We start from the raw sequence: 26,790 nt of genomic DNA on the forward strand, positions 1-26,790 counted from the left end.
ATGGATCTGGGCTAGTTAGCCAGCAATCATGGCTGGGAAAGATTCCCATGCAATGGGAAGGGGCCATTACTCAGTGGTGGAACATCAGTTCTAGGTTGAATTCTCAGCAAAATGGAGCTCAGCTAGCAGGGCTGGGAAAGATTCCTGCCTCAGACCTTGGAGAGGTGCTTGAGACTGTCACAGGTTAAACAGGCTAATGGTCCAACTCTATATAATGACGCTTTAGATCTTCAAAGCTAAATTCTGAGATGATTATGAAGAAAAAAACAAGCCTCCCCCAAACTGTGCTTCTCAGAGTTCAACAGGCACTGACTTGACTTTTTCAGGCTTAAGAGCTAGAAACATTTGTTGTTAACAAAAAGATAGCTGAGATTCCCACACTTTGGTGAAGAGGGAGAACATATGAAGAGCCCTGCTGGATCAGACCAAGGGTCCATCTAGTCCAGCATTCTATTCACACAGAAGAGGAAGGAAGAGAGATCACATCGAATTAGCAGCTATCTATGTTCCTAGTTGGGCGCTGCAGCATATAGTTCCATATAGATCATACTTCTGTTATAAGACCTCCATTTCATTATGTGCATATCTGTATTAATATGGTTACATAGGGCTTTGCAAGCCCTATCCAAGCCTAAGTCTTCCCCCACTCCTCCCTTCCCCTCTCCTCCCACACCAGGGGGACTCCTGCCAGCAGGATTAAACAAGCCAGTGAAAAAATCCAGGATTTGTTTTCAGTTTGTTCCGCAATTGACTAAAGTTCATTTTAAACCACGGATTCCTGGCTTGTATGTAACAACAAGCCAGAAATCGGAGAAAGTGAGACTAAACTCAGCAGAAGTACTTCTCCTGGCCACACAGAAGGAGGAGAGGGGAGACCGTGAGCCCGAGGCTTTGTTCAGGCTTGCAGAGGCTTGTGCACTTAACCTCAAACCCTGGCATTACATGCAGACTGGCTCTATATATCTCAATTTCTCTAACTTAGCTGTGATTGTGTAGTTTGTGAGTATTATGGCATACCACTGGGAGTACACTGGCATTGTTCTGGGAAAATACCTAGGACATCTTGCCCCGGAGTGCCCCAGTATTCAGAGTAGGGATGTTGGAGAAATCCAGCGGGGGGGGGGGGGGGGGTCGACAGGTTTTCTTAGGCTTGCCCCCCAGGACTTCATTTCGGTTCCCACTGTGGCGCCTGACTCGACCTGTAACAAGTTGGGCCAGTTTGCAGATTTTCTGGGAATTTTGTGCAAATTTTCTGGGAAGGTTCTGCAATTTGTGCAAATTTCTGAGCAAGCTGTGTAAATTCAGCCATAATTTGGGTAAATTGCTCAGAGGTTTCTGCAAATTGCAGAACCTTCTGTAGCGGTAGGTACTGCAGAGGAATGTTGTGATCCAGAGGAGGGCACAGTAGGCCCCTGTGCCTGAACATCTCTCATGAGAGAATTTAGGGAGGATGCTCTGGCCAGGGCAGCCAGGTGGACAGATAACCTAATTAGAGATAATAGCTGTGGGATGTAACCTTGATGTGACAGAAATAACTTATGAATAATGTATGTACCTTTGAAGGTATGTAGTTAGACACTTTGCCAAATCACAGGTGTAGATGATGATAAGTTAGTCATGTAAGCATGAGTTAGACGGTATAAAAAGCCCTAGGGAGTTCATAACAATGAACCTCTCCCTGGGCAAGGATCCCACTGCACACCACGGCTGATCAACTCTGGAGCAAACCTGTTACTCTGTTGGGGTTCCTGGTAACTGAAGGGGTGTAAGTACTCTGTATCGGCCTATTCTTTTCCATGTTTGTCCCTGCTACCTCTCCCTCTGAATAAAACATGGGAAAGGAATCAACCAGGTGTGTTCACTGCCTTGTTTGAATCCTAAAGAACCTCTGTCCCTAGTAGAACATCTTCAACTCCGTGCCCCAAATGTGCAAAAAGGTTTGGGGAACAGCCCACAGATACAAATCAAGTCATACATGTCACAAAACTCCATCGAGCCAAAAAAGAAGCAGATTTCCCAGCGATGCACATCCTTAATTCAAAGTATGATAAGGAGCATGTCACCTGCAGAACTCATCCTCTAAACCTTTCCCAACTTGGTGTCCTTCAGATGTGCTGGACTGCAACTCCCATCATGCCCAACTGCAATAACCATGCTGGCTGGAAATGATGGGCATTGTAGTCCAACGTATCTGGAGGGCGCCAGGTTGGGGAAAGTGGCTCTAAAGAAGAGCCTGGAGGACTAGCTCAGAGACACAAATGAGCGAAATAATTGGCTATTTCTCCTTCACATGGAGACTGACGTCAATAGTACCTTGCTAACATAAGATTGGCGTTTGGGTTGTTTGTCCCAGGCCCTGTAGGACTCCATTTGATAGTATAAATTTCTTTGTTGTGTGCTTGTAGATCGTGGACACAACTATCTTGTTTCATACTCCAGATCTAGGAGAGGACAAAAAAAAGAAAAGAACAACATATCGTAATAATTGTTATGTAAAGATTTCCTCACAAATATTGTTGTTCTTTCATTTCTATAAAGTACAGGCAGAAGGGTTTTTTGTTGCTGTTGCTGTTTTGTTTTAAAGAGACATCCATTTCATATCCTAGATATAAGATGCCCTTACTAGGGAATGGAGTTATATAATACAACATATGGTTTTACAGCTGGCCTTTCAGTTGGTCTTACGTTGGTGAAATGTCAAAATGTTGGCGCCACTGGCCATTCTGCCTGGGAATTATGGGAGTTGAAGTCCAACACACCTGGAGGGGACCAGGATGGAGAAGGTTGTTGTAGGCTATAAGCCTTCTGAGAAGGAACAGTGCCCCTGTGTTTTATACCACTGGTGCCAAGTAAGAAAGTAGGAAAATGTGTACCTTAACAAAATGAAGTCACACGAGAGCTTGGCATGGATTGACTGTCAGGGAGATGAAGCGAGTCAATTAAATTGACTGGTGGAAGGAACAGCTCAAAGAAAAGAGTGCATGTCTTTAAGGAACGCTCAATTAAGTCATGGAACACTTAATGAAGTCCCAACATATTGGGATGTCCAGTAGCATAAATGGCTTTAGAAGCAAATTCATGAATGATAGGCCTGCCAATGGCCATTGGTCAATTATCTTCCATTATACAATGCTGGGGCAAGCAACAGGGAATGTGGCGTGTGTATGTGTGTGGTGGCCAGATGGTCATTGTCGGAGATAGACTTATTGGGCTTTGACCAAGCAAGATAGGTTTTATGGGATATCAAGTCCTTTTTTGCCAAGGAAAACTAAAATGTCATCAGGAATGATAGCTGGCATTTAAAAGTTCTATCTGACATTTTTTTATCTATGGATATATCCATACACGCACACACACCACTTAAGAATGTGGCTTAGAAAGTGTAACAGATCATGCTTTTTTGCAGAGCCAAATCATCCAGCATGATGCACTTTTACCTTTAAAGTCATGTCATCGGAACAAGACGCCAGCAGATTACCGGTGGGATCCCATTTGATTGCATTTACTTCATTCTGAAATTGAAGAGTGAGAGTGAAATGGGCATCCCTAACTCCTTTGCGCAAGAGACTGCAAAATAAAGGAAGGTGGGCTCTGCCAACTCAGCAATGACAGGCAGGAAACTTAACTGAAAGAGGACAATGTTGAAAATATGGTGTAACGTGCCTGGCTAGAGGCGATGCAGATATAGGGGATGTACCGAGAAGACTCTATTGGGCCTGTCTGTTGCATCCTTACAGTGCACAACAATTCCAAGGTAATGGCTCAATACCACCCAGCTGCATCCTCGGCACTTATTAAAAAGTAAGTCCCATTCAATTCAGTGGGACTAGGTTGGAGTAAAGGTGCTTAGCACATAAGAGAAAGTATCCTTATCTGTTTTCCATTGCAATCTCAACGATTGACCAAGGGCACCTCCTAATATCATCATCACAGCACCACGTTTGCATAACAAGGGCATGTGCACTGTACAACTGTAGCAGTCCATGCAACAACTGCCCAGTGCCCACAGCTCCTGCCTCTCATAAGAACAGCCCAAGCTCATCTCATGCTCCAAGGACCTACTCAGCAGACATCACTTCTAAAGAGACCTGCAGTCAATTCCAGGACACTGGAACAGATCTCTCAGGAGCTCTCTTGAAATGTTGCGATCTTATGGGAACTGCAGCTTGAGATGTCAAGTTCTTCAGATCAAGACTGATATATGGTATTGTGTTTGCGCAGCGAGAAGAAAATTGGGTCAGGTCTCTTAAGCTTGCTCCATGCATGCAGCTGGCACCATGTAAGTGGAACATAGTTAAAAAAGAAATAACAGACTACTTACGGTGTGGCCCTGGAAGGTTTTGATGGGCTTATCTTGGCCTAACTTACAGACATGAATACACATGTCTGTGCTACAGGAGGCAAACGTGTTGTTGCTCTGCCAGTCAACATCTAGTGCTGGTGCTAGTGACAGAAAGAAAAAGAAAAAAAAAGAAAGAAGAAATATTTCACCCTCCCTATGATCATGAGCAAATGCATCCAGGAAATGACTGACCACCTTAAAGCAGAGTGGAAGGTGGGATTTGGAGTGGATTGCACAATTCACTCTCAACTAGGGATGAAGGAAGAATCCATTTGGGGAGTGGAATTCGATGAGCTTTTGTTGGTTCAGCCCAGCAAACTTTGGTCCATTTTCTGCTAACTGGCCTGACTCTATCTGCAGCTGAAATTTGTGCAATTTCCCAAAATTTTCACGTGCAATTTGCACAAATTACAAACTGCAGCCACAATTTGTGCAAATTATGCAAATTTGGGCCGCAAATCTCAATTTGCACAAATTGCAGCCCGACACACATTCACAAAAATAGGCAAAAGGTCCCTGCAGTTTGGCAAATGCAAGCCAAGTCAGGCACACTGCAGAATTCTGATGGACCCCCAAAGGACCAGATTTCCCAGGGACAGGCATCCCTACTCTGGACCACTTTGTAAAGTGACCAGGGCGCTTTGTAAATGGTTGGAAGTCTTGGATGCAAAGGTAGCCTTCACAGCCTTTCTCACCATGTTGGGGGCCTGATGGTATGTGAAGCTGGACTTTAGTACGATCAAGAGATATCCCCTGTCTGACATGTGTCAAGGCCCCTGGTGGAACAAGGAGATGATGCATACGGTGACCCTTTACTGTGATGGTGCCCTTCGGACATTTCTGGAGTGGGCCAGGGGGCTTGTCACATTGTGGAGGGCCCTGGCCCCATTCTGGAAAGGCTTCTGCCCAAGTCCCCTGGGGTGGGATGCGGAGACATCCCTAGTTTCAACTTGCTGCTCAGTCATGACTGCCTACCCTATGATGATTGCATGGGCAGGGTAGTTCGACACAGCAGTGACTCAGGCTTTAACAGTGGTGTTCTGCCTGTAACTTATCCAAAGCTGAGTCAACTGAAATACAAGGCACATGAGATGGTGTGCTGAATATATCTTCTTCCGGGTATCTAGCAAAGGTATTTTGTGCATGGTCATGTTAAAAAACAACAACTATGAAAGAGTTAAAAATTAGGATTAACTGAGCATGATATTTATTTATTTATTTATTTATTTATTAAATTTATTAATCGCCCATCTGGCTGGTCACCCAGCCACTCTGAGTGACGTACAACATATAATAAAACAGTTTAAAACAAAAAAATTCTACAATAAAAACATTTTCTAAAATACCCTAACCCACCCCAAATGAAACATCGGCTTCCACTGTTAATCATCCCTTCCCCTGTTTTGAAAAGCAATCTGTTCTTTGAAGAGAGATACATACCAGAATGGAAAGGAAACTGTTGTTTGGCTTCTCCAGTATGTGCATCCCAAATAATTGTGGTCTGAAAAGAAAGAAAAGAAATACCATAACATCGCTTTATAGATTCTCACCCACTGCTATGATCTGCTCAGCCAGCATTATTCAGGACTGTATGTTTTGTAGGGATAGGCTCATCATTTAAAAAGTTGACTGCAAGGAAGATACAGCATACACATTTTGATTATCAGAAAGTAGTCCCTAATATCCATCTGTTTTGTTTGTTTTTAAATCTTTATCATGTTACTCCTTTGCACTCTCCTAGTAAGCTCATTTCCCTTCAGATATTTGCAGGTTACTATGTCTTCCTTCTGTTACTCACAAATACATGCAACCCACCCCCAACAGCCTTCCCCCTCCACCCCACACGGCCACCAAAAGGCACATCAGGATTGTGTGATGTGAAGCAGAGAGGGTTCTTAACCCCATCCATCCATCCATCCATCCATCCATCCAACGCACATGATTTATACCATATGAAAGTTAACAGTCAACTATAAATATTTAATAAGTTAAATTCCTGAAGGATCTAGATTGAAATGATTGGCCACATTTCTTATATTGCTTTGTATAAGCTGTACAAATCTTTAAAAGGACCTGTGTCTGCAGGCACCTAATGTAGTCAACTCTTGCGTTTTCTATATAATTAGCCGATTTATTTAGCTGGCCCAAAGTTCAGAAATGTACCAATGGTCATGTATTAGGCCAGCTGCAATCATACTGCTGTGCTTGCTTCTTAAAGTGCCAACCAGCTGTTTGGCAGGGCCAGGGTGGGTGGCTAGACTGAGCCCAGGAACCCCAGGAGCTGATTAAGGCCTTTCCATAGCGAAGCATCATTCAGATGCTAATCTGTGACTGTGCCCTGCTGGACAGCCATGCTGAGTACACGCCTATGATGGGGGAGACCGGATCTCCCATCCACCCCCATTGACTCTTTAACAGTGGTTAAGTCTTTCTTCACCAGCTGCTTCTCCATTCCAAATTACACACAAGCTCCTTTCCCTTGCGCAAAGTTCAAAATATATGCTTCCTTTGCTTTGGCATGCAATACTTATTTTTATTTATTTATTTGTGATATTTATATACTGCTAAATATAATATTTCTAATCGGTTCATAAAATCCCTAAGTGGTTCAATATCTAGAAAACCTGTACGTTCAGAACAGAACTGTTTCATTGAAAACAGAAACGTTTGGGCACTCACACACACACTCTCTCTCTCTCACACAGTCACACTCTGATTCTACCCAGGAAGAAATCAGAAGCGAGCTCCAGACTCACGCTCTCACTTCTCCTATCCTTTCTCCTCATCACAGAGAGAATGAAACAAACAAACAAAAAAAGCAGAGAGATCCCTTGTTCCTTTAAATGAGATCACCCCAATCCAAGTGCAAACCCTTTTTGAAGTGATCCCATGAGCATGTGTATTTTGCAAAGTTGTATCAGTGGATTAACCACATAACATTTCCCACATAAGATCTGCAAGCACAGTTTTTGTAAGCCTGTATATTAAAAATTATTTTTATATTATTATAATTCCTGCTGCCTGATTAATTTAGGGCACTTTTTTAATTGGTTAGAAGTTTTTTAATTGATTCATCAACTAAATGTCGCATTCTAAGTTTTAAGTTTATTAAGTTTAAAAACTGCAAGTGAATGTGACATATGCTTGTGCTAACCAAAGGATGGTACAGGTAGACTTGGTCAGGGAAAGGCAATCGGCTGCAACAGCTCATTATTGGGGGAACGCTGCATCACAAACTTGGGTTTCCTGAGTGTAATGCATGAAATGTCCCTTAGGGCAGTGTAGGGAAATTCAAGGGGCATCATATGTAAACAGCACCACCTTTCCTCTGAGATTCTTCATATATTTGTTTGCCCGACTCTTAAGCTACTACAGCGATGTGAGCTCTCACCTGCTCTTACGAGTTCATTATTTGATCATTCTCCTCTAATACTGGAGTGAACTGTGATTTCCACTAGTATTAAGAGCTTCACACCCATTGTCTGTACTGCATATAAATCACTTGCTATATTAACGGCCTGATCAAGTCATACTGATGATTGTTATTTCTAAACCCAGGCAGCTTTTTCATGGCTTTACTGCCTAACACAAATCTACAACTGCTGGTGCCTTGTAACTTAAACTTGCAACAATGAATGTTAAATAAGCCAGATGTCTTCTCACCTTGTCCACGCCTGCACTTAAAATGAAGTTGCCTTTCTTGTTCCATTTCAATGCAAATATGGGACCTTTATGTTGCCCTAACGTGCTGGCGAGGTTACCTAAAAATTAAAGAAGAGTTATTGCAATTTTGTTTTACGAAAAACAGTGGAAAGAAATTCCTTTGCAACCTGCCATGCACGGAAGAGGAAGAGAAACAGAAAGCTATGCACTCACCATCTTTAGTCCATATCCTTGCAAATCCATCATATGACCCCGTTGCTAGAAGTGTACCATCGCTCTGTGGGGAAAAAGTTCAATTCTGCTGTTATCTCACAGACCACAGCTAGGACAGCCAATATCTCAATAGAGCAGGGGTGCTGAAGCTCTTTCAGCTCAAAGGCTGAATCCTGCTTCAGAGAAGCTTGCGGGGGTTTTAGTCCAGTGGTGGGCAGAGTTTAAGGTAAAAGGTAGCAGGGACAAAGGGGCAAAGCCAATGTGTGTGTGTGTGAGAACATGTTTTAGCTTAAAGGACTTACTGCCAGTAACTAAGCCGTAGGAAAGGTATTTCAACGGACTGGCTTGGAACATTTGTTTCACCTATACCTAGGGCATGGTCTGAAGGCACATGAGGCAGACATCATGCAGAAGCTAAGCAGGTCTGGGTCTGGTCAGTGCTTGGAGGGGAGACCACCTGAGAATCCCATGTAGCCACCTTGAGTTCCATAATGGAAGAAAGGTGGGATATAAATAGAAAAATAAATAAATTATACTGGTGTTATTTCACTGAAAACGTTGGTTTCTCTTTTTATGTGCTTGTTGCTAACACCACAAACTTAGGGCTATTATAAATGAAGTGTGTTTGTAATGGCACTCGATCTTTTCTATTTCCCACCTTCTTGCCTTGGGCTCCATCATCTGGGGCCATATTCCAGTAGGGATGTACGAAAATTCCGCCACGGATCTCGGGGAGGCTGAATGCCAGCGCATTCTGCCCCTCGAAATTGGTGGTGGAACACCCCCCCCCCGGACGAGACTTACCTTGGGCGGATCTTCCTGGCGGCGGCGGCTCCGGTTCGGCAGCGGCCAGTCTTCTGACCGGCTGCTGCCGCCGCCATTTCCAGTTTAAAAACAACAACAACAACAAAACGTGATAGGCTACGTAAAGATTTATGTAGCCTATCACGGCTAGGTTTAAAAAAAAAAACGTGATAGGCTGCGTAAACATTTACGTAGTCTATCACGGCTGACTGCAGGGACGCAAATGGCGGCGGCTATGGCCGCCGCCATTTGTGTCCCTGCTAGCCAGCGGCCGGATGTATGGCTGCTGGCAGAGCCAGCCAGCGGCTCCGCAGAATTGCTGCGGAGCATAGCCGGCTGGCCAGGATTCGGGGGGGGGGGGGGGGACGGAGCGCCTCCCCCCCGGCGAGGATTCCGGGGGGAGGGACGGAACGCCTCCCCCCCAACCATAAACATAGTTCGCGAAAGGTAAGTGCCATATATTCCAGACAGCTAATTTAAGCACACTCAGAGGCCTTGCAGGCCCGCTGGGACTTTGCAACTTCAATACTGTATCATAAACCACTTTTGAAAGTCCACTGAGTTTTGAAAGTTCTTTGTAGTGCAGAGTAGGGGGCTGTTGAACCAGATCTTGAACAAGTCTAAACCCTGCTGGGCTTGCATGCTAGATAATGTCCCAGATATGCAAAATGCTGACATTTCAGCAGGGCTTCTGTTTTAACAGTCACCGTGTGCATTGATGACACTGTAGCAGCAATAAAACAGATATCCAAAACTCACAATTTAAAGTGAAAGTTCAGAAGCACCTCCTCTATGAGTGTCTATCAGAATGTCAAGTGTTTGAATCTGGAAACCTGCATTTTCCCCAGGGGTAATTTGAACACTTTTGAGTTTCTGCTTACATTCCAATCCAGGGATGTCACATCTTTGTTGCTTGGTACATCTTGGCCCCCTTCCCGTATACAGTGCCGAAGGACCAGCTGCGTGGAACCGCTGGTACTGTTTTCACTAAGGTTCCATATTCTTGCCGTTGAATCTCCAGATCTGCAAAATACACAGGGTCCTTTTGAGGCAACAAATTAACCTTTAGAAATGCAAACACTCTTGCAAACAAGTGCTACCATTTGAACTGCTGGCGTGAAGTGGGAACTCCGTCAAAGAAAAAGAAAGGTATATCCAGCCTCCGCTTGATTATTTTCCTAATTCTCTGACTTCCCATATGCGAATCTGTCACAAACAGTAGTACATCTGGACACCTCCTTATCCCTTCATGCACTTGCAAGAGCAAGGTGGGTCTGTCAGTTACCTTTGCACTTCAGCACATGACTTCATCATTTCTGATCTGAAAAAGGTCCCAGAACTGCACTTCCCCACAACCTCCCTCTGCTACACCACTGAAGGGGGGGGGGGGGAGAACCTAGACAATATCATTCGGCTTAAAAGTGGCTGTTTCCTGTATTCCCCTTTCTTATTAGGCACGCTCACAGGGAGAGAAACAAAAAGATGTTCCTTAGGATTTTTGGTGGAAGCTCACAGAATTTAAGTCAAGAACTGACATTTTGGACTCCTTTAGGGAAAACTTACCCCGAGGCCAGAAGATCACTAACAGGGTTCCAGGCACAGATGAATACTTCAGATTCGTGGCCACGCAGCACCACTGCTTTGTTAGGAGGGATTTCAACATCGCCGTCCACTTCCATCATATCTGTATGATTGTCTGCATAATGGGGAACAACAAATGGAGAACGAAGTGCTATTATTATTGACCCATCCACTCCTTGTGTCCAGCCCAGAGGACATCCAGGGATGTCACATCTTTGCTCTTGGTACATCCTCCACCCCCGCCCCCCTGAAATGCATTGCTGATGAACCAGCTGTGGATCAGCTGGTCTTGCTTTCCGCAAAGTTCCATAGTCTTGCCACTGACTCCCTGCAGGATTTCTCTCCTGTTGGGCTTTTTCCTGTTCCCTGCTGCTTCTGGCCTCCCTAGAGCAGGAGTAGGCAACCTGGTGCCCTCCAGATGTTTGGGACTGTAACTCCCATAATCTCTGGCCACTGGCTCAGCTGGCTGGAGCTGATTGGAGTTGCAACCGAAAACATCTGCAGGGCACCAGGTTGATTACTCCTGCCCTAGAGTATTGGTCTTTCTGATGCATCCTACTACATCTGAGCATCAGAAACTGGTGCAAATTGCTTTCAAACAACTAAACAGGGCCTATGACTGGAGAGCCAGTCTACTGTGGTGAATAGCAGACAGAATGTTGGACTTAAGACTGGGGAGATGTAGGTTCAAATCCCCACATACCATGAAGATCAGAGCAACCTTGGGCCGGTTACTTTCTTTCAGAATCTACCTCACAAGGTTGTTATGAGGATACAAGAGTGGAGGAACCACGTATGCTATCCTGAGATCTTTGGAAGAAGGGCAGGATAAAAATGTAGTAAATAATAGGGCTGGCTTATGGCAAAGCCCAAACAGTTCTTATATACCAGGGGTGGGCAACATACGGCCGGCAGGCTGCACACACTGCCACCCCCAAAATCAGTTGAAAATTTTACTTTTTTCCAGAAAAAAACAGTGTCCGTGGTGGCTACGGAGTGCCCAAAGAATCAAAATTGGCTTCACTGTAAGTTAATTTTGACCCTCTTAACATTTCGTCACCAAAGGGGTAAAAAATGGGGGTGAGGGAATGACCTCCAGACCTCCTCCTGTTGCCTTCCTCTGTTATACATATGGATTGTGTATTCTTGTCATATTAAATGTTTGAACAGTTATGTAAGTGCAAAGGGGAAGATTCTGGAACCCTCACAAGATTATATTTTCCAACTATATAAGTATATGAAAATAAAAGAGTTTTTCTAAAAATATTTGAACAAATTCTTTTGGTCCTATAGAAGTTAACTAGTAGATTTACCACACTTTACTAACTTCACTGAATGATTTAGTTATGTGGCCAATCAGTGGCTAATCATGGTAAGATATAGTAATTCAGTTATTTAGCAAAGAAGTCATAATAAATCTACATTGCCCTGTAAGATAACACGAAGTGGTTTACCAAGCAAAACTCACAGTTTTAGTCTGTGCTAGTGCCAAAACGTTTCTGATGTTTGAAAAAGAAACTAAAACAACCAAAGGTTATGTTGAATTCAACTAAGGCAGCAGTAGAAAGGATATAAATTATTATTAGCATGTCAATCCATTTTACATTTAGTGGAAACCCATGTTAAGCACAACCTTTGCACACCAGCAGACTAATTTAAGTTGGTTCTTTCTGCATATGTGCAGAAGCGCACAAGTGTTCACATCAGAGAGAGCAAGGGAAGGAAAGGGGGGGAAAGCTATTCTCGCATTACTGGCATTGAATGTAGCAGCTATAAATACTCCTTTCTGTGAAGACAGAGAGCCAATATAATTTGCCTTTCCAGCCAGTAGGGGTGGCTGGCACATCATATTCTCACTATATCAGTAGCTTCGATTTCTTTCATACGCTGCAACTCACAGTTAACAGGCAAAAACAGCCTTCTAAATCTAAACATGGAAAGGAACGAAGACACTGGTTTTAGGAATGTGAATTTCCGCAGATTTCCATGTGCAAGATAAAGTGTTAACTTTGCAAAACCAACACAAATAACAGCCATGTGTTGGAGGAATGCTTTAGGACAGGGTTTGGCAGAAGGCAGACTGTAAAGCAGAGACAGTGAAGCTAGTTTCCAGCATGCTGCCTACAGCCTGCCCATTGCTGTGAAGTCGATGGCCCTTGCTCCGATCCTGCAAGGCACATTGTATGTTTTTAAGCAGGAGTGAATAACTCAGGATCACTTATGAGTTTTGCCTTAGCTGTTAAGGGAGCAGAGTATCCATTATTGCTCTGTAAAATTTAAAATAAATCAGCAGACCACAGAGATACCAGTAAATAAGAAATAAGTCACGCAAGGAGGAACTCAGCTCAGGACAATGTTAGGATTTTGAGCATGTTTCCTATCTTTATTCATTTCTGTCTCTAAAATGGTCAGTGATTGCAGTAAGCCCATTTGTTCTTCACTTCTCTAATACAATAATAGGACAGAAGATCAGTTTACACAGATGGGAGTGGCAACCCAGTCTTCCTTGGAAAGATATTATGTGAAGAATGTACCGTGTGACTGGAGGTTTTATGGGCACAGCTGTAGGTGCCCATAAATGATTCTGCTGGCTGAAAAATGTCCTGCTGCAATTGCAGAAATGGGTGCTTATCTGTAGAGGACCTAGTCCACATGCTACTCCCACATGTGGGCATATAGAAGATATAAATCTTAAGTAATTACATGCAAATAATTAATGGCAGTGGGCACAAATCCTCTTGACTGCCAAAGGAATAGGAGGAACTGGGCTCAGAGGCCAATTTCCTCTAAAAACAGGGAGTTGACCTTGGCACTGGAAGAATCCCAGTGATATGGGATAAGAAATTGAGCTTGGAGGATACATACTACAGGGCATAGTCCTCTGAGGTCAACACACACACTCAGGATCTTTTCAGTAATGAGAAAGGGGGGACTCCCTCTTTGTTACTGAAAGGATCGGGAGGGCCCTTTCTGAGCTCGGCGTGTGGGTGGATTGGCCTCTGAGGATATGCATGCTCTGGGATACTTGCTAAGTGTCTTTCAATTTTTCATTGAACAATATCTTCAAGAATATCCAGATCTATACTTCCATCTATAAACCCTGTATGTGTTTATGGACGTAACTTAATCTAATTAGTTATGTGCCAATGTAATGTTATCATGCCCATTATTTCATCCCTGATCGGCCAGGATCATTCCAGAAAGAATAAGCCATCAAAAACTGATACTGAAGCAGAAGCAGCAGCAGCGAGGGGACATAACACCTGCACACTGTTCCAAATAAAACTGGGGAAAAGTGGACGATTCAGAAGCATCCCCAGAGCTTTGTTTCCCAAATGTTTAGAGACAGATTCGGTGCAGCTTTATCCCAGACACCCACACAGGATCGGAGCTGCATACTGAGATGTATGCAGACAGTTTCCCATGAGATGTGCCATTAACTTCCATGAAATGTGCTTATTAATTGCTGTTAATAAGCGCATACCCATGTCGTCCTTCTTAAAAGTCAGCTTACTTGCTATTGTGTGGGCGCCATTTTCTTCTCCGTTTGCAGTATTGTTATCACCATTTTTTGCAGAACCTTGTTGGTTTGTTGGAGCTGCTGCTGCTGCAGCCGCTGCCTGTTGCTGAGCAAGCTTGTCTCGGTAGGCCTGCTGTCTCGTCTGTACCACATCTGGCATTACGGCATCTATCAGCGAGAGGGACTCTATCGGCCTACCGTCAAACAAAGTACCATCCTAATTTGGAGAGAGAGAGAAACAACAGCTAATGTTTAGTTGCAGGTCAAAGTTGCAATGCCAAGAGTCCCCTGCAAGGCAGGCACTCTGAAGATGAGTGGGGGTAGGGCTGGAATGCAGGTCAATTGACCTGTTCATTGACTATCTAGTATTTGACCACTGTGACATATGTCTGCTATATTAATGTACATGTTTGCATTGTTAAATGTGATCCAGGTACGACAGGGCTAATAGAGTGTTAGAGAGTGAGAGAAAGCGGAGGAAGACATCCTGAGGAGGTTTTCTTCTCAGTTTCATCAGGTGGAAGCTGGAGAAGGTAGAACCCAGGGCAGGAGCATCACAACTATCAACATATGAAGCTGCCTTATGCAGACTCACACTGTTGATCAACTTACCTCCGTATTTTTGTCTATCTAGCTCAGTATTGTTGACACTGACTGGCAGTGGCTCTCCAAAATTTCAGACAGGAGTCTTTTCTCAGCCCTACTTGGAGATGCTGGGGATTGGACCTGGGACCTTTTGTATGGAAAGCATGTATGTGTTCTACTCATTGAGCTTATAGCTCATCCCCCAAGTATGGTCAAACATTTTATGAAGCCATGATGCTTGAAGAATCAGCCTGCTCCCTATCTAGCACAACTGCTTTGAAAACATTTTATTGTTTTATTCTGGTTGTATTGGTATACTGTGGTTTTTAATGCTTTTATATTTTATATTGTTTTATCCTGCATTTTTTGGTTTTAATTTTTGTGAACCGCCCAGAGAGCTTTGGCTACTGGGCGGTATAGAAATGAAATAAATAAATACAAACATGACTATTTTTAATAACTGCTACTTGTGTTATTTCAGTTTAAAAACAAAAATTAAGAGTGCAGTCCTACTGGATGGAGCTCTCTAGATGGAAGCCTCACAGAATGGAGGTTTCTGAGCCTGGCCCCATCACTTCCTGGCATATAGAAGGGGAAGAAATGGAAGCAGTGACAGATTTTACTTTCTTGGGCTCCAAGATCACCGCAGACGGTGACTGTAGCCATGAAATTAAAAGACGCTTGCTCCTTGGGAGGAAAGCTATGGCAAACCTAGACAGCATAGTAAGAAGCAGAGACATCACCTTGCCGACAAAGGTCCGTCTAATCAAAGCTATGGTTTTCCCAGTAGTAACGTATGGCTGTGAGAGCTGGACTATAAGGAAGGCTGAGCGCCGAAGAATTGATGCTTTCGAACTGTGGTGCTGGAGAAGACTCTTATGAGTCCCCTGGACTGCAAGGAGGTCAAATCAGTCAATCCTAAAGGAAATCAACCCTGACTGCTCATTGGAAGGACAGATACTGAAGCTCAAATATTTTGGCCACCTAACGCGAAGAGAAAACTCTCTGGAAAAGACCCTGATGCTGGGAAAGACTGAAGGCAAAAGGTGAAGGGGACGGCAGAGGATAAGATGGCTAGATAGCATCACCGATGCAATGAATATTGACTTGAGCACGCTCCGGGAGACAGCGCAGGACAGGAAGGCCTGGCATGCTATGGTCCATGGGGTCACGAAGAGTCGGACACGACTGAACGACTGAACAACAAGGCCCTTTTGGGCTCTTGTCGGCAGGGCAGGAGGAATGACAGAGGCTTTTTAGTCTCGCCATCCTCCTTTGTTGTAGTTTCTCCTCAACGTGCCCTCTGAGGCCATTTAGATGACACACATGGGTGGGGACGGGAGCTGAGAGGCTTATGGATTTGAGGGATCCATAGCCTCTCTCCTCCCCACCAACTCGCCAGCCCCCAACATGCTAGTTTCTTTCCCTCTCAATATCAGACCAATCTTGGGAGAGAAGACCAATGTGGAGCTTTCCGAGGCAGCTGGGAGAGGCAGGACTGAGGGGGAATCCCGGCTTGGATTCCACCCCACTCTCCCGGTCACTGCATTGTCCATGGCTTGGGGGGGGGGGACTCCAGTATCCTCTGCCCCCTGAGACACTGTCTAGGGGCCACAGGATTGCTCTCTAAATTTTGCAAGTGTAGGCTGACCCTGGTATTTAGCAAGTTAAAAACCAAGAGAGCAGAACTGTTTAGTGAATTCTTTGTATTTACAGGAACCCTACCCAACACTGTTAGAAGTCATTATCATTCATTGCGTTTTTGGAAAAATATTTATTTATATCACCACTGTGTAAAAGAAACCAAGGCGGGGTACAACAGATCAAGAGCAATAAAAACAACTATATTATAAAAAACATTCAAACAACCAGGCATCATCATTAAAAACAATTTAATTTCATTGTTTCATAAACCGTTCAACTACTGTGTCTTTGTCATTAGAACAAGTAGCACACCTGTTGATGATTAGGACTCCAATTCTAGACATATTTATTAGGGATTATGCCTGCTTGAACTCTGTGGGATTTATTTATTAGGGATTATGCCTGCTTGAACTCTGTGGGATTTACTTCTGACTAAATGTGCCTAAGATTATGGTATACAGTATCGTCTTTGGTTGTTCTAATCCAGTTAATGCCTCAGACACACTTGACTAGTGCTAGGGCTGAAGGAGGGGTTTGAGCCGAGGATTGCTAAGTTTAAACATCAGTACTCCATATCCATTGGTTCGCCTTGGGCTGCTTTTTATGCTGTATTTTCTACTTGAGTACAGATGCTCAAGTATAAAAAAAACCTATGTAGAGCAATCATTTTTAAAGGTGTGTGTGTGTGCTGAAACCTCCCCTTTTGCCTTTTCACACACCTGGGGAAGGTCTATAAAATTTGAGGACTTGAAACTGTTACCCCCTAGGGGTTGCCTAATGCTAGTATAGGCACCATAACTCCACATTTAGCTCACTCATGCCTTCTGTTCCCCGCCCCCAAAATACACACCTGACCAAAAAAATTTTTTTTAAAAAAATCACCTCCCACCCAGAAGGTGGCCACCAGGAAACCCAGGCCTTAAAGCAGCAATAAGCAAGCTATTCAGTCCAATGGGACTAAAATATTTTCGTAAAGAATATCCAGATATGTGTTTACTACTAATAATGAATTTGCTTTTGGAATTGCTAAGGGGGGAAAAAATGCAAGTAATTGTGAAAAGTGGTCTTACGAAAGCAGTCTATGTATACATATCCTTTAGTTTATTTTTAGAAGCCCAGGGAACCCCTTGTGACAGGCAATCTCCCTTGTTTATCCTCACTACTTGCTCTGGCTTTATGTTGCACCCAGAGAAAGTGGAATTCTTTTCACTGAAAGCTGTGAACACCATCTATTCCAATTTAAAAAGGAAAGTGATGGAAATGTTTGCTTGGGCACTGGACCTTAACTGAAGTTTCAAAAAGACCACTATGCAGAATTAAGGGACTTTATGAACACTTACTTGGTTAGAAATTACTGAAGTTAGCAACTTCAAGGCCTCGAGTGGAAATTCTCAACAATGGGGCAGGGGGTAAGAGGAAAACAATTTGACTGGGAAACTACTTTAGGGCACAATCCTTTGGGGATAGTTGGCTGCCTCTGAATTCAGAGGTGGACGGCTATCCAATGCAGGGCAGGCAGAGCACAGAGGGGATCCTCACCTCTGCACTCCAGCCACCCTGCATTTGCAGCTGAACAGCTGATTGCAGCTGTCTAGTTGGGGGTGGGGAGGCCGGACACTGCATAGAAAGAGTTATAAGGATGCTTCCGCAGTCTCCTCCCCTCCCCCAGGAACACCCCTTTTTTGCCTGCTCTGCGCTGCTCTTAAGAGTGTGGCGCCGGGAATGAACTGTGCTGCCTACGAGGCGGAGGGGGCGGGGAATGAGGTTATGGCCATCTAGACACTGTCTAGCGGCCATAGGATTGCGCCCTTATCCGTTTTTTAAAATCTATGTGTGGAAGGATTACTTAGAAAGTGGTAGGCAAAGGGGAAAGCCTCCTCATTGGAGGGTAAAAGGCAAGGAGTTAGACAATTACTGCAAACCAGCTGGTCTACATGATAAAGCAGGGTATACATTCAAAATAAATACATCTTGCAAGAGACTGGGCAAAATGAGAGCAACCCAAAAACATAATGTCCTCAAATATGATAGACCACCTTTTCTGCCTAATTTGCTCCATTGCTTCATTTTATTATTGTATGCCTATAGCTGGTATGTGTGACCTCTGAAATGAAGAGGCTGCAACATTGTGAATATACATTCATTGTGACAGTTGGGTTCTAACCATCTGGCAAGACATGTTTCACACTTCACAAATAGGATGCTTCCCCCGGAAAAATCTCTAAATTTCATAGGCTTGCCCAGGACCTCATCACAGGAACCTACTCACATACGGATTAAGTACAACTCCCAGCATTTCCTAGCCAGCATGGCTGTCTGAGGAATGCTGAGAATTGTAGGTGTTTTATCTGTCTAAATGTGCACAGGATTGTGCCCTTAATATTTGATCTATGGACACCAGCATTGTGATTAAGGAACGTTATCTCCACGAAGCCCCACCCAATCCCCAAACACTAAGCTCCAAACATGGCAACGAATGATTGTCCTGATTTTAACCCCATACGTAAGTTTAATAATGCTCTGATCTTATTCAACAAGAAAATGTCCGGGCAACACAAGCAACAGGGAACACTAGAATGACAGTGAACAAGCAGTGCAGGGAAGTCAGGAAGGAGAGGTGCGGGGAAGGGATTGATGGTCTAACATATTGCAAGAAAACATCTGAAAGCTTCTGTAGACAATGAGAGATTTCCTTACCTCGTTAATACTGACTTCTGCCTCAACATACTGCAAGCCTTTCTGGATGATGGATATCAATGCAGCTGGGGGCACCAGGGCACCATTGATGTTAGACTGACTGATATGGCTCTCGATACCAAAGGTAAATGCTGAATGAGAAAACCCTAAAGACAAGGGGGAGGTTATAAGGATGTGTTCATTCACACAAGGGAAGTTATGTTGTCAGGCTATGGCCAGAAACTCTTTTTCTTTCTCAATTGCTTTTACTATAGTTTCACAAATGAAATACCAGAAATACAAGAGCAAGTATCACGTATCAAGTACATACATCAATTTATAGAATGCACAATGCTCCCAAAGTTCCTATAAAGTCTTCCATCTTCATAATTACAACATATTTAAAAAACAGTTTCAACTACTATGTTACAACATTTATCCATTCACATACAAGTTCCACTTTTTTTTAAAAAAAAAATACTGTTTTACTGAGATAATCTATAAAACAGAAAATACTATATATGCTGCATACGAACATTAAATAACATTTGCTCTTACTTTTACTGATCCATTAAACATATTCAGTTCATTTGAAATAAACTGTACCTATCCATCTCTAAATTATAACTGTCTTTCATAAGTGTTATAAAAAGTTCCCATCTTGATTCAAAGAGTGCTATCTTCTGCCTATCCTCTCTCAAATGGCTAAGTGAATGGGATCACTTGGCCATGTCTGCCACTTTCCATATCTTCACCATTATTAAGAGTAAATCCCTTAATAATGGTGGTCTAGACCAGGAACTGTTTCTCCTGGAGTGCCACATTAGAAAGAACTGTAGGGATTGCTCTTGGAATTTAGCCCACCTCTCTGTGTTTGGGACAGAAACTCCCCAGCATATCCTGCACTGCACTTCTGATTATCCACCCAGGATTAGCAGAGGTCTCCCCAGACATTACAACACTCTATGTAGTTACTGCTCTTCCCCATAGGTTTTCAGTCTGGGCTGAGGGACTACTGATGGCTGCACTTGAAGTCCGTAACTTCTCCTAACACATATTCTCTCCTCCACTCTTTTGAGCTTCAAATTAAACCAGTCCCCAGGTTACAGATGTCTCTATCTTATAGTTCTCTTTTCATTATCCATGGTACATAGACAATGTTAAGTAATACAGTATATCTGTACTGCTATGGCAAAAGTGTGAACCAGCCCACAGCCAGGAACATTTATGTTCTGTGTATAGTCAACGAGACTTTAGCAGCCTTAATAGTTCACTGAATTGTGAAAAAACCTTCAGGTTGTATTGTACAAATGACTCGAGGCAGGAGATCTGGGATGCATGCACGAGCTCCCATGCATGCATGGGACCATTTTCTTTGATGGTCCCATTTGTGGGACCATCATGTGAATTCTCGTTGTGGAATTCATCAAAAGCGAAACTGGGATTCCCCATTGTGCACTTGGAACATCCCACCAACAAGTGACTCATGTGCACTCCCTGTGTCATTTGCATACACGAGCCCAAGAGAAGCTTTGGGTCATGCCCAAAGCGTACACAAATACTTTACTAATGCTTTATTGACCTTTACTTTTTCTTTTACAATTAATCAAACAAAGAACAAACAAGGGCAAGGAGGACTAGGGAGGAGTCTCTTGGGAAAAAGCACACCAGAGTACTGAAACATTACCAGCAAATATTAGTGAAAACTACAAAGAACCAGTTTAGATTTCACCTACCGGTCTGAACATATGTCTATGTAGGTAGAGTAACAAAGACCCTGTTTTAAAGATGCACTGGCCCCTGGGTACCACTTCCCTTTGATGTTCATCCATGAAGCTGCAGTACGAACACCACAGCCAAGTGGCTAGGGTTGATTTAAGGGCCTTTCCCAGATAACTGGCACTGTTCTGCACCATCACGTTACCCACCAGGTAGGAAAGACCCACCCAATTGCTTCTGCCAATGTTCTTGCTGTATTTACACATGTATTCCAACTGTGCTGGATACCACAGGTACTTCCAGAAGAGGCTTTTATTGTGCAATCTCCCTGCCTCATTTACAGAATATTACAGGGGGTCCAGACAATGTCGTCTTCCACTCATAACCCTCCCATGTTTTCCCACCACTTGTTCCATCTTTTTTCTTTGTGGAAAATCTGTTAAGGAAGAAAAGACGGAATAGCTGCACAATGCTGTCTGATGGTTGGTGCTAGGAGCCCTCCATCTGGAAACAGCCAGCCACGGAGAAAGCAGTACCCCATGCAGCTGGGTGAATGTTTAGATGAGGCCTCTATCAGAGCTGAATCCGTTAACAGAAACTAGACAAATCAGTGCCTCCTGGGTGATGGGAACCACAGTAAGATCTCTATTTCATTCCTTTAGTTTTTAGATTTTTATCCTGCCTCTCAGCATGGCATCCAAGGAGGCTAACAACAAGAACAATCACATTAGAATAAATAACAATATACAAAAAATAAAAGCAGATAAAACCAATCAATAAAAACAACAGCCAATTAAAACTTCCTAAATATATCTGTATCTTAGGGAGCAATCCTATGGCCCCTAGTCAGAGGCTAGACAGCCATAAGATACATCGGTTTCCGGGAACCAACTCCCCCCCCCCCCCGCGCTGTCTTGCAGGCCCCTTGAAATAGCCCCGTGCTTGGAACAGGAGCACAGAGCGGCAAAAACGGGGCATTCCGGGGGGGGGGGAGTTCTGGGGTGAGTAAGGAGGAAATGCCTGTATGACACATCTTATGTGTCATCTGGCAGCCACTTCCCCCACTCCGACTTCCCACGGCTAGACAGCTGAAATTGGCTGTCTAGCCGCAAATGCAGGACGGCTGAAGTACGGAGGGGATGATCCTCTCTGCGCTTCTCCTGCCCTGCACTGGATAGGCGGTCGCCTCTGAGTTCGGAGGCGGCTCCCTATCCCCATAGGATTGCACCCTTAGTGTTTATGGGACACTACAGTATCTTGTGAAGAAGAAATTGACTAGCTCTGCTAGATGTTGTTGATGTAATGCCTCATTGAGCCATATGATGTGGGCATGCTCTGTGGCGGCTTCTATTTGGTCAGAAGTTGTAGTTCGTATTAATTTTCCTTTAGAAAAAACGTTTGGTTTTTGTAGATGCCCGTGTTCTTTCAAACTGTATTACTGGGGCATGGGGGCTAACAGATGGACACTGACAGTGGATCATGAGAGCCTTTATAGTGAGTGGCAAAAAGGCTTAAAATACAAGCTTGGAAGGATGAACACCCACCATTTATTATTTAATGGTCTCAGGACTGCTGTTTTCAGCAGCAACCAGACAACTCTTACAGTGTCTAGTTGCGGCCTGTGAATTAATTCCATCTTGATGCCAATGCAAGTGTACAGGAAAAGCACATGCTATAGCCCTCCCAGGACTAGGACTGTTCAGTGCAGGTTGGAGAGTGTATATTTGAGTCCCAACACACACTGGAGGAGTAAGCTCAAACCAATAAAATGGGACTTATATTTAAAACAAATACATAACATTCTGCTTGTGAAACAGCTAGCACACTAAGGTAGCTAGAACTCTTCTCCCTTCCATGCTGGCTTCCCACAGGCAAGGGGCTTTTGATGTGGGGGAGCATTCCAACATGCCTTTCCCACCTGCAGTTTGAGGTAGCAGGCTCTAGGAGGGAGTGTACTCTTGGCTTTTCCTGAATGACAGCATTTGTTGAAGATTTATGTACCAAACAACATCAGCCAAAGGCCATAGCAGAGAATCTGCTTTTGGTTACTAGGTGTATTTAACTTTTGCTTTGTTGTTACCTAGTGAAACAATCCTTATTTCCTTCCTAAACATTGGTCAAATCTACCAGCTGAAGGCTCTGGTGAGAAATAAGGAAGATTCAGTTGCTTATTTTTTCTGTGTTCATTTGTTTTTAAATTGCATAGAGGAAGAGGGAAATATATCCACACAGGAGAGGATTAACTTCATGGCAAAGCATTTTACTTGCGTGTGTGCGCACCAGTGCCAGGCTTGCATTTGCCGATATACAACTTCAAGAGTGGCATAATTATCATTTTGCAAGCAGGGAAATTAGGATTACTGGATGTTAATGTGTTATTTATTTGCCTGCCTTGAAAACGTTAAATCCGTATCGCAAGGAAGAGTTTCACCTTAAGCCATTATGTTTTCCCGTTATAGGTAATTGGGACTTCAGAAATTTCCCGTTTTGAGGCATTATAAGCTGTTGTTTATTGCCAGCGAGAACTGAAACGCTGCACATACAGAGGAGAACAAAGAGATTCGTTTTACAAGAAAGAAAGCAGCGATAATAGCAGGGCCAAGACCCAGAAGTCAGGATAGGGCGATACAGATGAATGGTTGGGGCTATGCAAATAAAGAAACCTGGTTCTCAATGGCTGGGCAACAAGTTTAATTTATTCCCTTGGGAAAAGTAAAAGTGAGTCACTAGAGCACTACTGCAGTGAGGGCAAAACTTCCCTTCTATCTTAGACCCTAGGCTAGCCCTTACTGACAAGGATTACGCAGACAGGTACAATGCATTTCTGCATGCAGGGGCCCCTATGGTCCTTGCAATATATAAGTCCACCTTTCATACGTACCCCGCCTGTCAAAGCAAAGGTCATTTTGCCAGCCGATAATGATTTGTTACGGGGGAGATTGGATTGTGAAGAGCAAGTGCTCCTTTCTTCTTTGTCCACCTCCCCTGCCTTAGGAACACAGGAAGAGCCCTGCCTGGAGATGCCAGGGACTGAACCTGGAACATTTTGCATGCAAAGCACATGCTCCATCCTGCACTATGGCCCCTTCCCCTGGATGTTCACACAGGGCTATAATGCCCACATTCCGGCTACAAGCATAAATCAGTTCCCCGCATAAAACCTGGTGATCAGCCATGTGATCTGGGCCTTGAGGTGTTGGTTTTTACATGTGCAAGACATACATGAAAGGTTCCCACATGGACCTCTGGGGATGCCAGCGCTGGGGAGACCAGCACGTTCTTACGCCATTCCTTGCCTATGGGCTGGATCATGGAGGGATACAGTCTGACCTGACCCCTATATGCTGGTTTGGAATACTAGGCCTGGTGGTGGGGCAGGAATTGGTGGCGGAGGCGACAGTTTTCCTTCCCCCACAGATCTCCCTCTCCCTCACACGTCTGTGAAACTGCTGCAAAGATTACACAGTGCAGATATGAACAGCATTCAGCACATATCCCCACACAATTTGAAAGATGTGGAAGATCAGAAGGGAAGAGTTGACTTTGCAATCAAAGAGCCCCATCTGCAATCCAAACCCATGGCTACAGAGCGCATGTGTGAGTTTCAGTGAGCCTATGGATCTCTGCTCATGCAGGGACTACCCTACTTCTTTCAAATGCCTGCAGCACTTTTATACAGAAATACCCTGTTTATATGAAGCTCCATGTGCTCATCTCAAGCATGCAGAATTCTGAAAAGTAGTCCCAATAGTGTTGTTTTGCTTTGAAGTCTGAACAGTATTAGATGATGATAACCAGCTGTGCATTTCTGTGGTTTGAGCTGCATGCAACTCTGCTAGAAAATATAAATATATTCCAGTCTGCTATACTGCACTGCCTTGTAAAACTCCAACATCTGGGTCAGGATCAGGATCTCCGTTTCTAGAAATCAGTTTTCAAATATGTAGCGATGGGTAGGCTTAGTGGTAGGTCTGCAGGCCTGAGAGAAGCTCAGGGAATTTGTTTTAGGTTGTTTTTGATCAGGATTCACCCAGTGTGAATCTTCTGGACGAAACATGGCCTTGGACGCAAGCTGCAGTAGAAGTCCATACATTTCTGAGCTTGCAATGTGATTTGCGGACAAAAAAAATGCCTTCAACAGTATGCATCCATTTGAAAAATGTTCATAAAAATGTGCACACTTATGCTTTAATCAATGGGAGAATAATGCGTACATTTCAAAGATGCACGCAACTGATGTGTACATTTGAGGGGGGGGGAATGCACAAAAAAGCACAGATTTTAATCTGAAAAGGAAAAGAACAAAGCTTGCCATCTGATATGGACTCAAGTCAGACTGAGCTTTGAGATGGAATTCAGAGAACTTCGGTGAACTCGGTTTTGCTGATTCACATATACTTAATCTCTCCCTATTTGAGTGCACTCGCATTTTGGGGTCCAGATAGCAGGCTTTACCATCTGTACCATCTTTGCAGCTAAGTGAGAACAGCAGTGGCTCAGAGTAGAGCTTTCACAGTGGTAGTTCCAAAGCTGTGGAACCTCCAGTAGAGGTTAGAACCACTATGATGTTTCTTTTCATAACAAACCTTCATTTCTTTTTGAAATGGCTATTCATTCTCATTATTAGATTTTGTTGATCTTGTTTTTGTTCTACTTCATTTCTTTACATTACTGGTTGCAAACCACTTTAGGCAACTGGAAGAGCGGTATAAATTTATTTATTTAATAAAAAAAACATTGAGGGAAGCAAAACAGAATCCAGGAAAGGCACAGGGAGATCTTTTCCCTTAACTGTGTCTTCCAACATTAGTATTAAACAAATCTGTCCCCCAAAGTGAACTGGGGCTCAAGAATATGAGCCTCCCGAACGAACAACATCAGCAAATTATTTCCACTGACCTTTATGACCTCCCCCATAGATTTTCTCAAATATGAATGTGAAAATAATGTATTGCTCTCCAATCCAGAAAATACATTTTCATTTTTAGGTGACATAAGATGTGTGTATTTGGGTTTGCCGCATGGCATTCTACTCCCCAAAGGCTAAAACTTCCGAGATTTCCAGTCCAGTGCATGCAAGCAAAATGGACGTATCTCAGTCCCAAGTAAGATAGCTAGCTGAATGTCAGTAGAATCATAGAATAGTAGGGTTGGAAGGGGCCTACAAAGCCATCGAGTCCAACCCCCTGCTCAATGCAGGAATCCAAGTCAGAGCATCCCTGACAGATGGCTGTCCAGCCTCATCTTGAACGCCACCAGTTAAATGTCATTCTGTTCTTTTCTGCCCAGCGCGCCAGTCTATCAAGATAACTTTGAATTTTGTTTCTGTCTTCCAAAGTATTAGCTATCCCGCCCAATTTTGTGTCATCTGCAAATCTGATCAGCATTCCCTGCACCTCCTCCTCCAAGTCATTCATAAAAATTTTGAAGAGCACTGGGCCCAGGACTGAGCCCTCCGGTACCCCACTCGTTACCTCTCCCCAGTTTGAGAAGGTCCCATTGATAAGCACTCTTTGAGTCCGATTCTGTAGCCAACTGTGGATCCACCGGATTGTTGTCTCATCTAGCCCACTTTGAGCTAGTTTGCTCATCAGGATATCATGGGGCACTTTGTTGAAAGCTTTGCTGAAGTCGAGGTATATGTTGTCTACAGCATTCCCATGGTCCACAAGGGAGGTTACTTGATCAAAAAATGAGATCAGATTTGTCTGGCAGGACTTGTTCTTGACAAATCCATGTTGGCTTCGAGTAATCACTGCATTGTTTTCAAGGTGCTTCCAGATGGATTGCTTTATCATCTGCTCCAGAATTTTCCCAGGGATTGATGTCAGACTGACTGGTCTGTAGTTCTCAGGTTCCTCCTTTTTACCCTTTTTGAAAATAGGGACAACATTAGCCCTCCTCCAAAGGTTAGGGTTCGCGTACAATAGGTACAATGGGCAGGCAAGCTCTGCTATTAGCTACAGCAGTAATTCCCAAACTGTGCATCAGGTCACACTGGTGTGCAGCTATAAATAAATTAGCAGGTGAAACCTCCTGCAGT

At 43.7% G+C, this 26,790-nt stretch overlaps 1 protein-coding gene across 12 annotated transcripts in view; it reads right to left on the bottom strand.

The window, feature by feature from the left end:
* TBL1XR1 (TBL1X/Y related 1) overlaps positions 1 to 26,790 on the bottom strand; it is a 244,353-nt gene that overhangs the window by 11,423 nt on the left and 206,140 nt on the right. For 10 of the 12 annotated variants that reach the window (XM_084847512.1, XM_084847518.1, XM_084847514.1 and 7 more), the window contains 10 exons: positions 19,050 to 19,195; positions 14,118 to 14,340; positions 10,586 to 10,718; positions 9,904 to 10,045; positions 8,219 to 8,282; positions 8,006 to 8,103; positions 5,783 to 5,843; positions 4,322 to 4,443; positions 3,438 to 3,512; positions 2,314 to 2,441 (listed from right to left, as the gene is read on the bottom strand). In XM_084847512.1, the coding sequence (XP_084703638.1) occupies positions 2,314 to 2,441; positions 3,438 to 3,512; positions 4,322 to 4,443; positions 5,783 to 5,843; positions 8,006 to 8,103; positions 8,219 to 8,282; positions 9,904 to 10,045; positions 10,586 to 10,718; positions 14,118 to 14,340; positions 19,050 to 19,195 (1,192 nt within the window). Of the gene's footprint in view, positions 1 to 2,313; positions 2,442 to 3,437; positions 3,513 to 4,321; positions 4,444 to 5,782; positions 5,844 to 8,005; positions 8,104 to 8,218; positions 8,283 to 9,903; positions 10,046 to 10,585; positions 10,719 to 14,117; positions 14,341 to 19,049; positions 26,618 to 26,790 lie in introns of all 12 variants that reach the window. The other 2 variants (XM_084847522.1, XM_084847523.1) reach the window with 2 other exon arrangements.

This window comes from Heloderma suspectum, chromosome 3 (assembly GCF_057233095.1).
Source record: "Heloderma suspectum isolate Gila_16-S chromosome 3, 16-S_ref, whole genome shotgun sequence".
NCBI classification, from domain to species: domain Eukaryota; kingdom Metazoa; phylum Chordata; class Lepidosauria; order Squamata; family Helodermatidae; genus Heloderma; species Heloderma suspectum.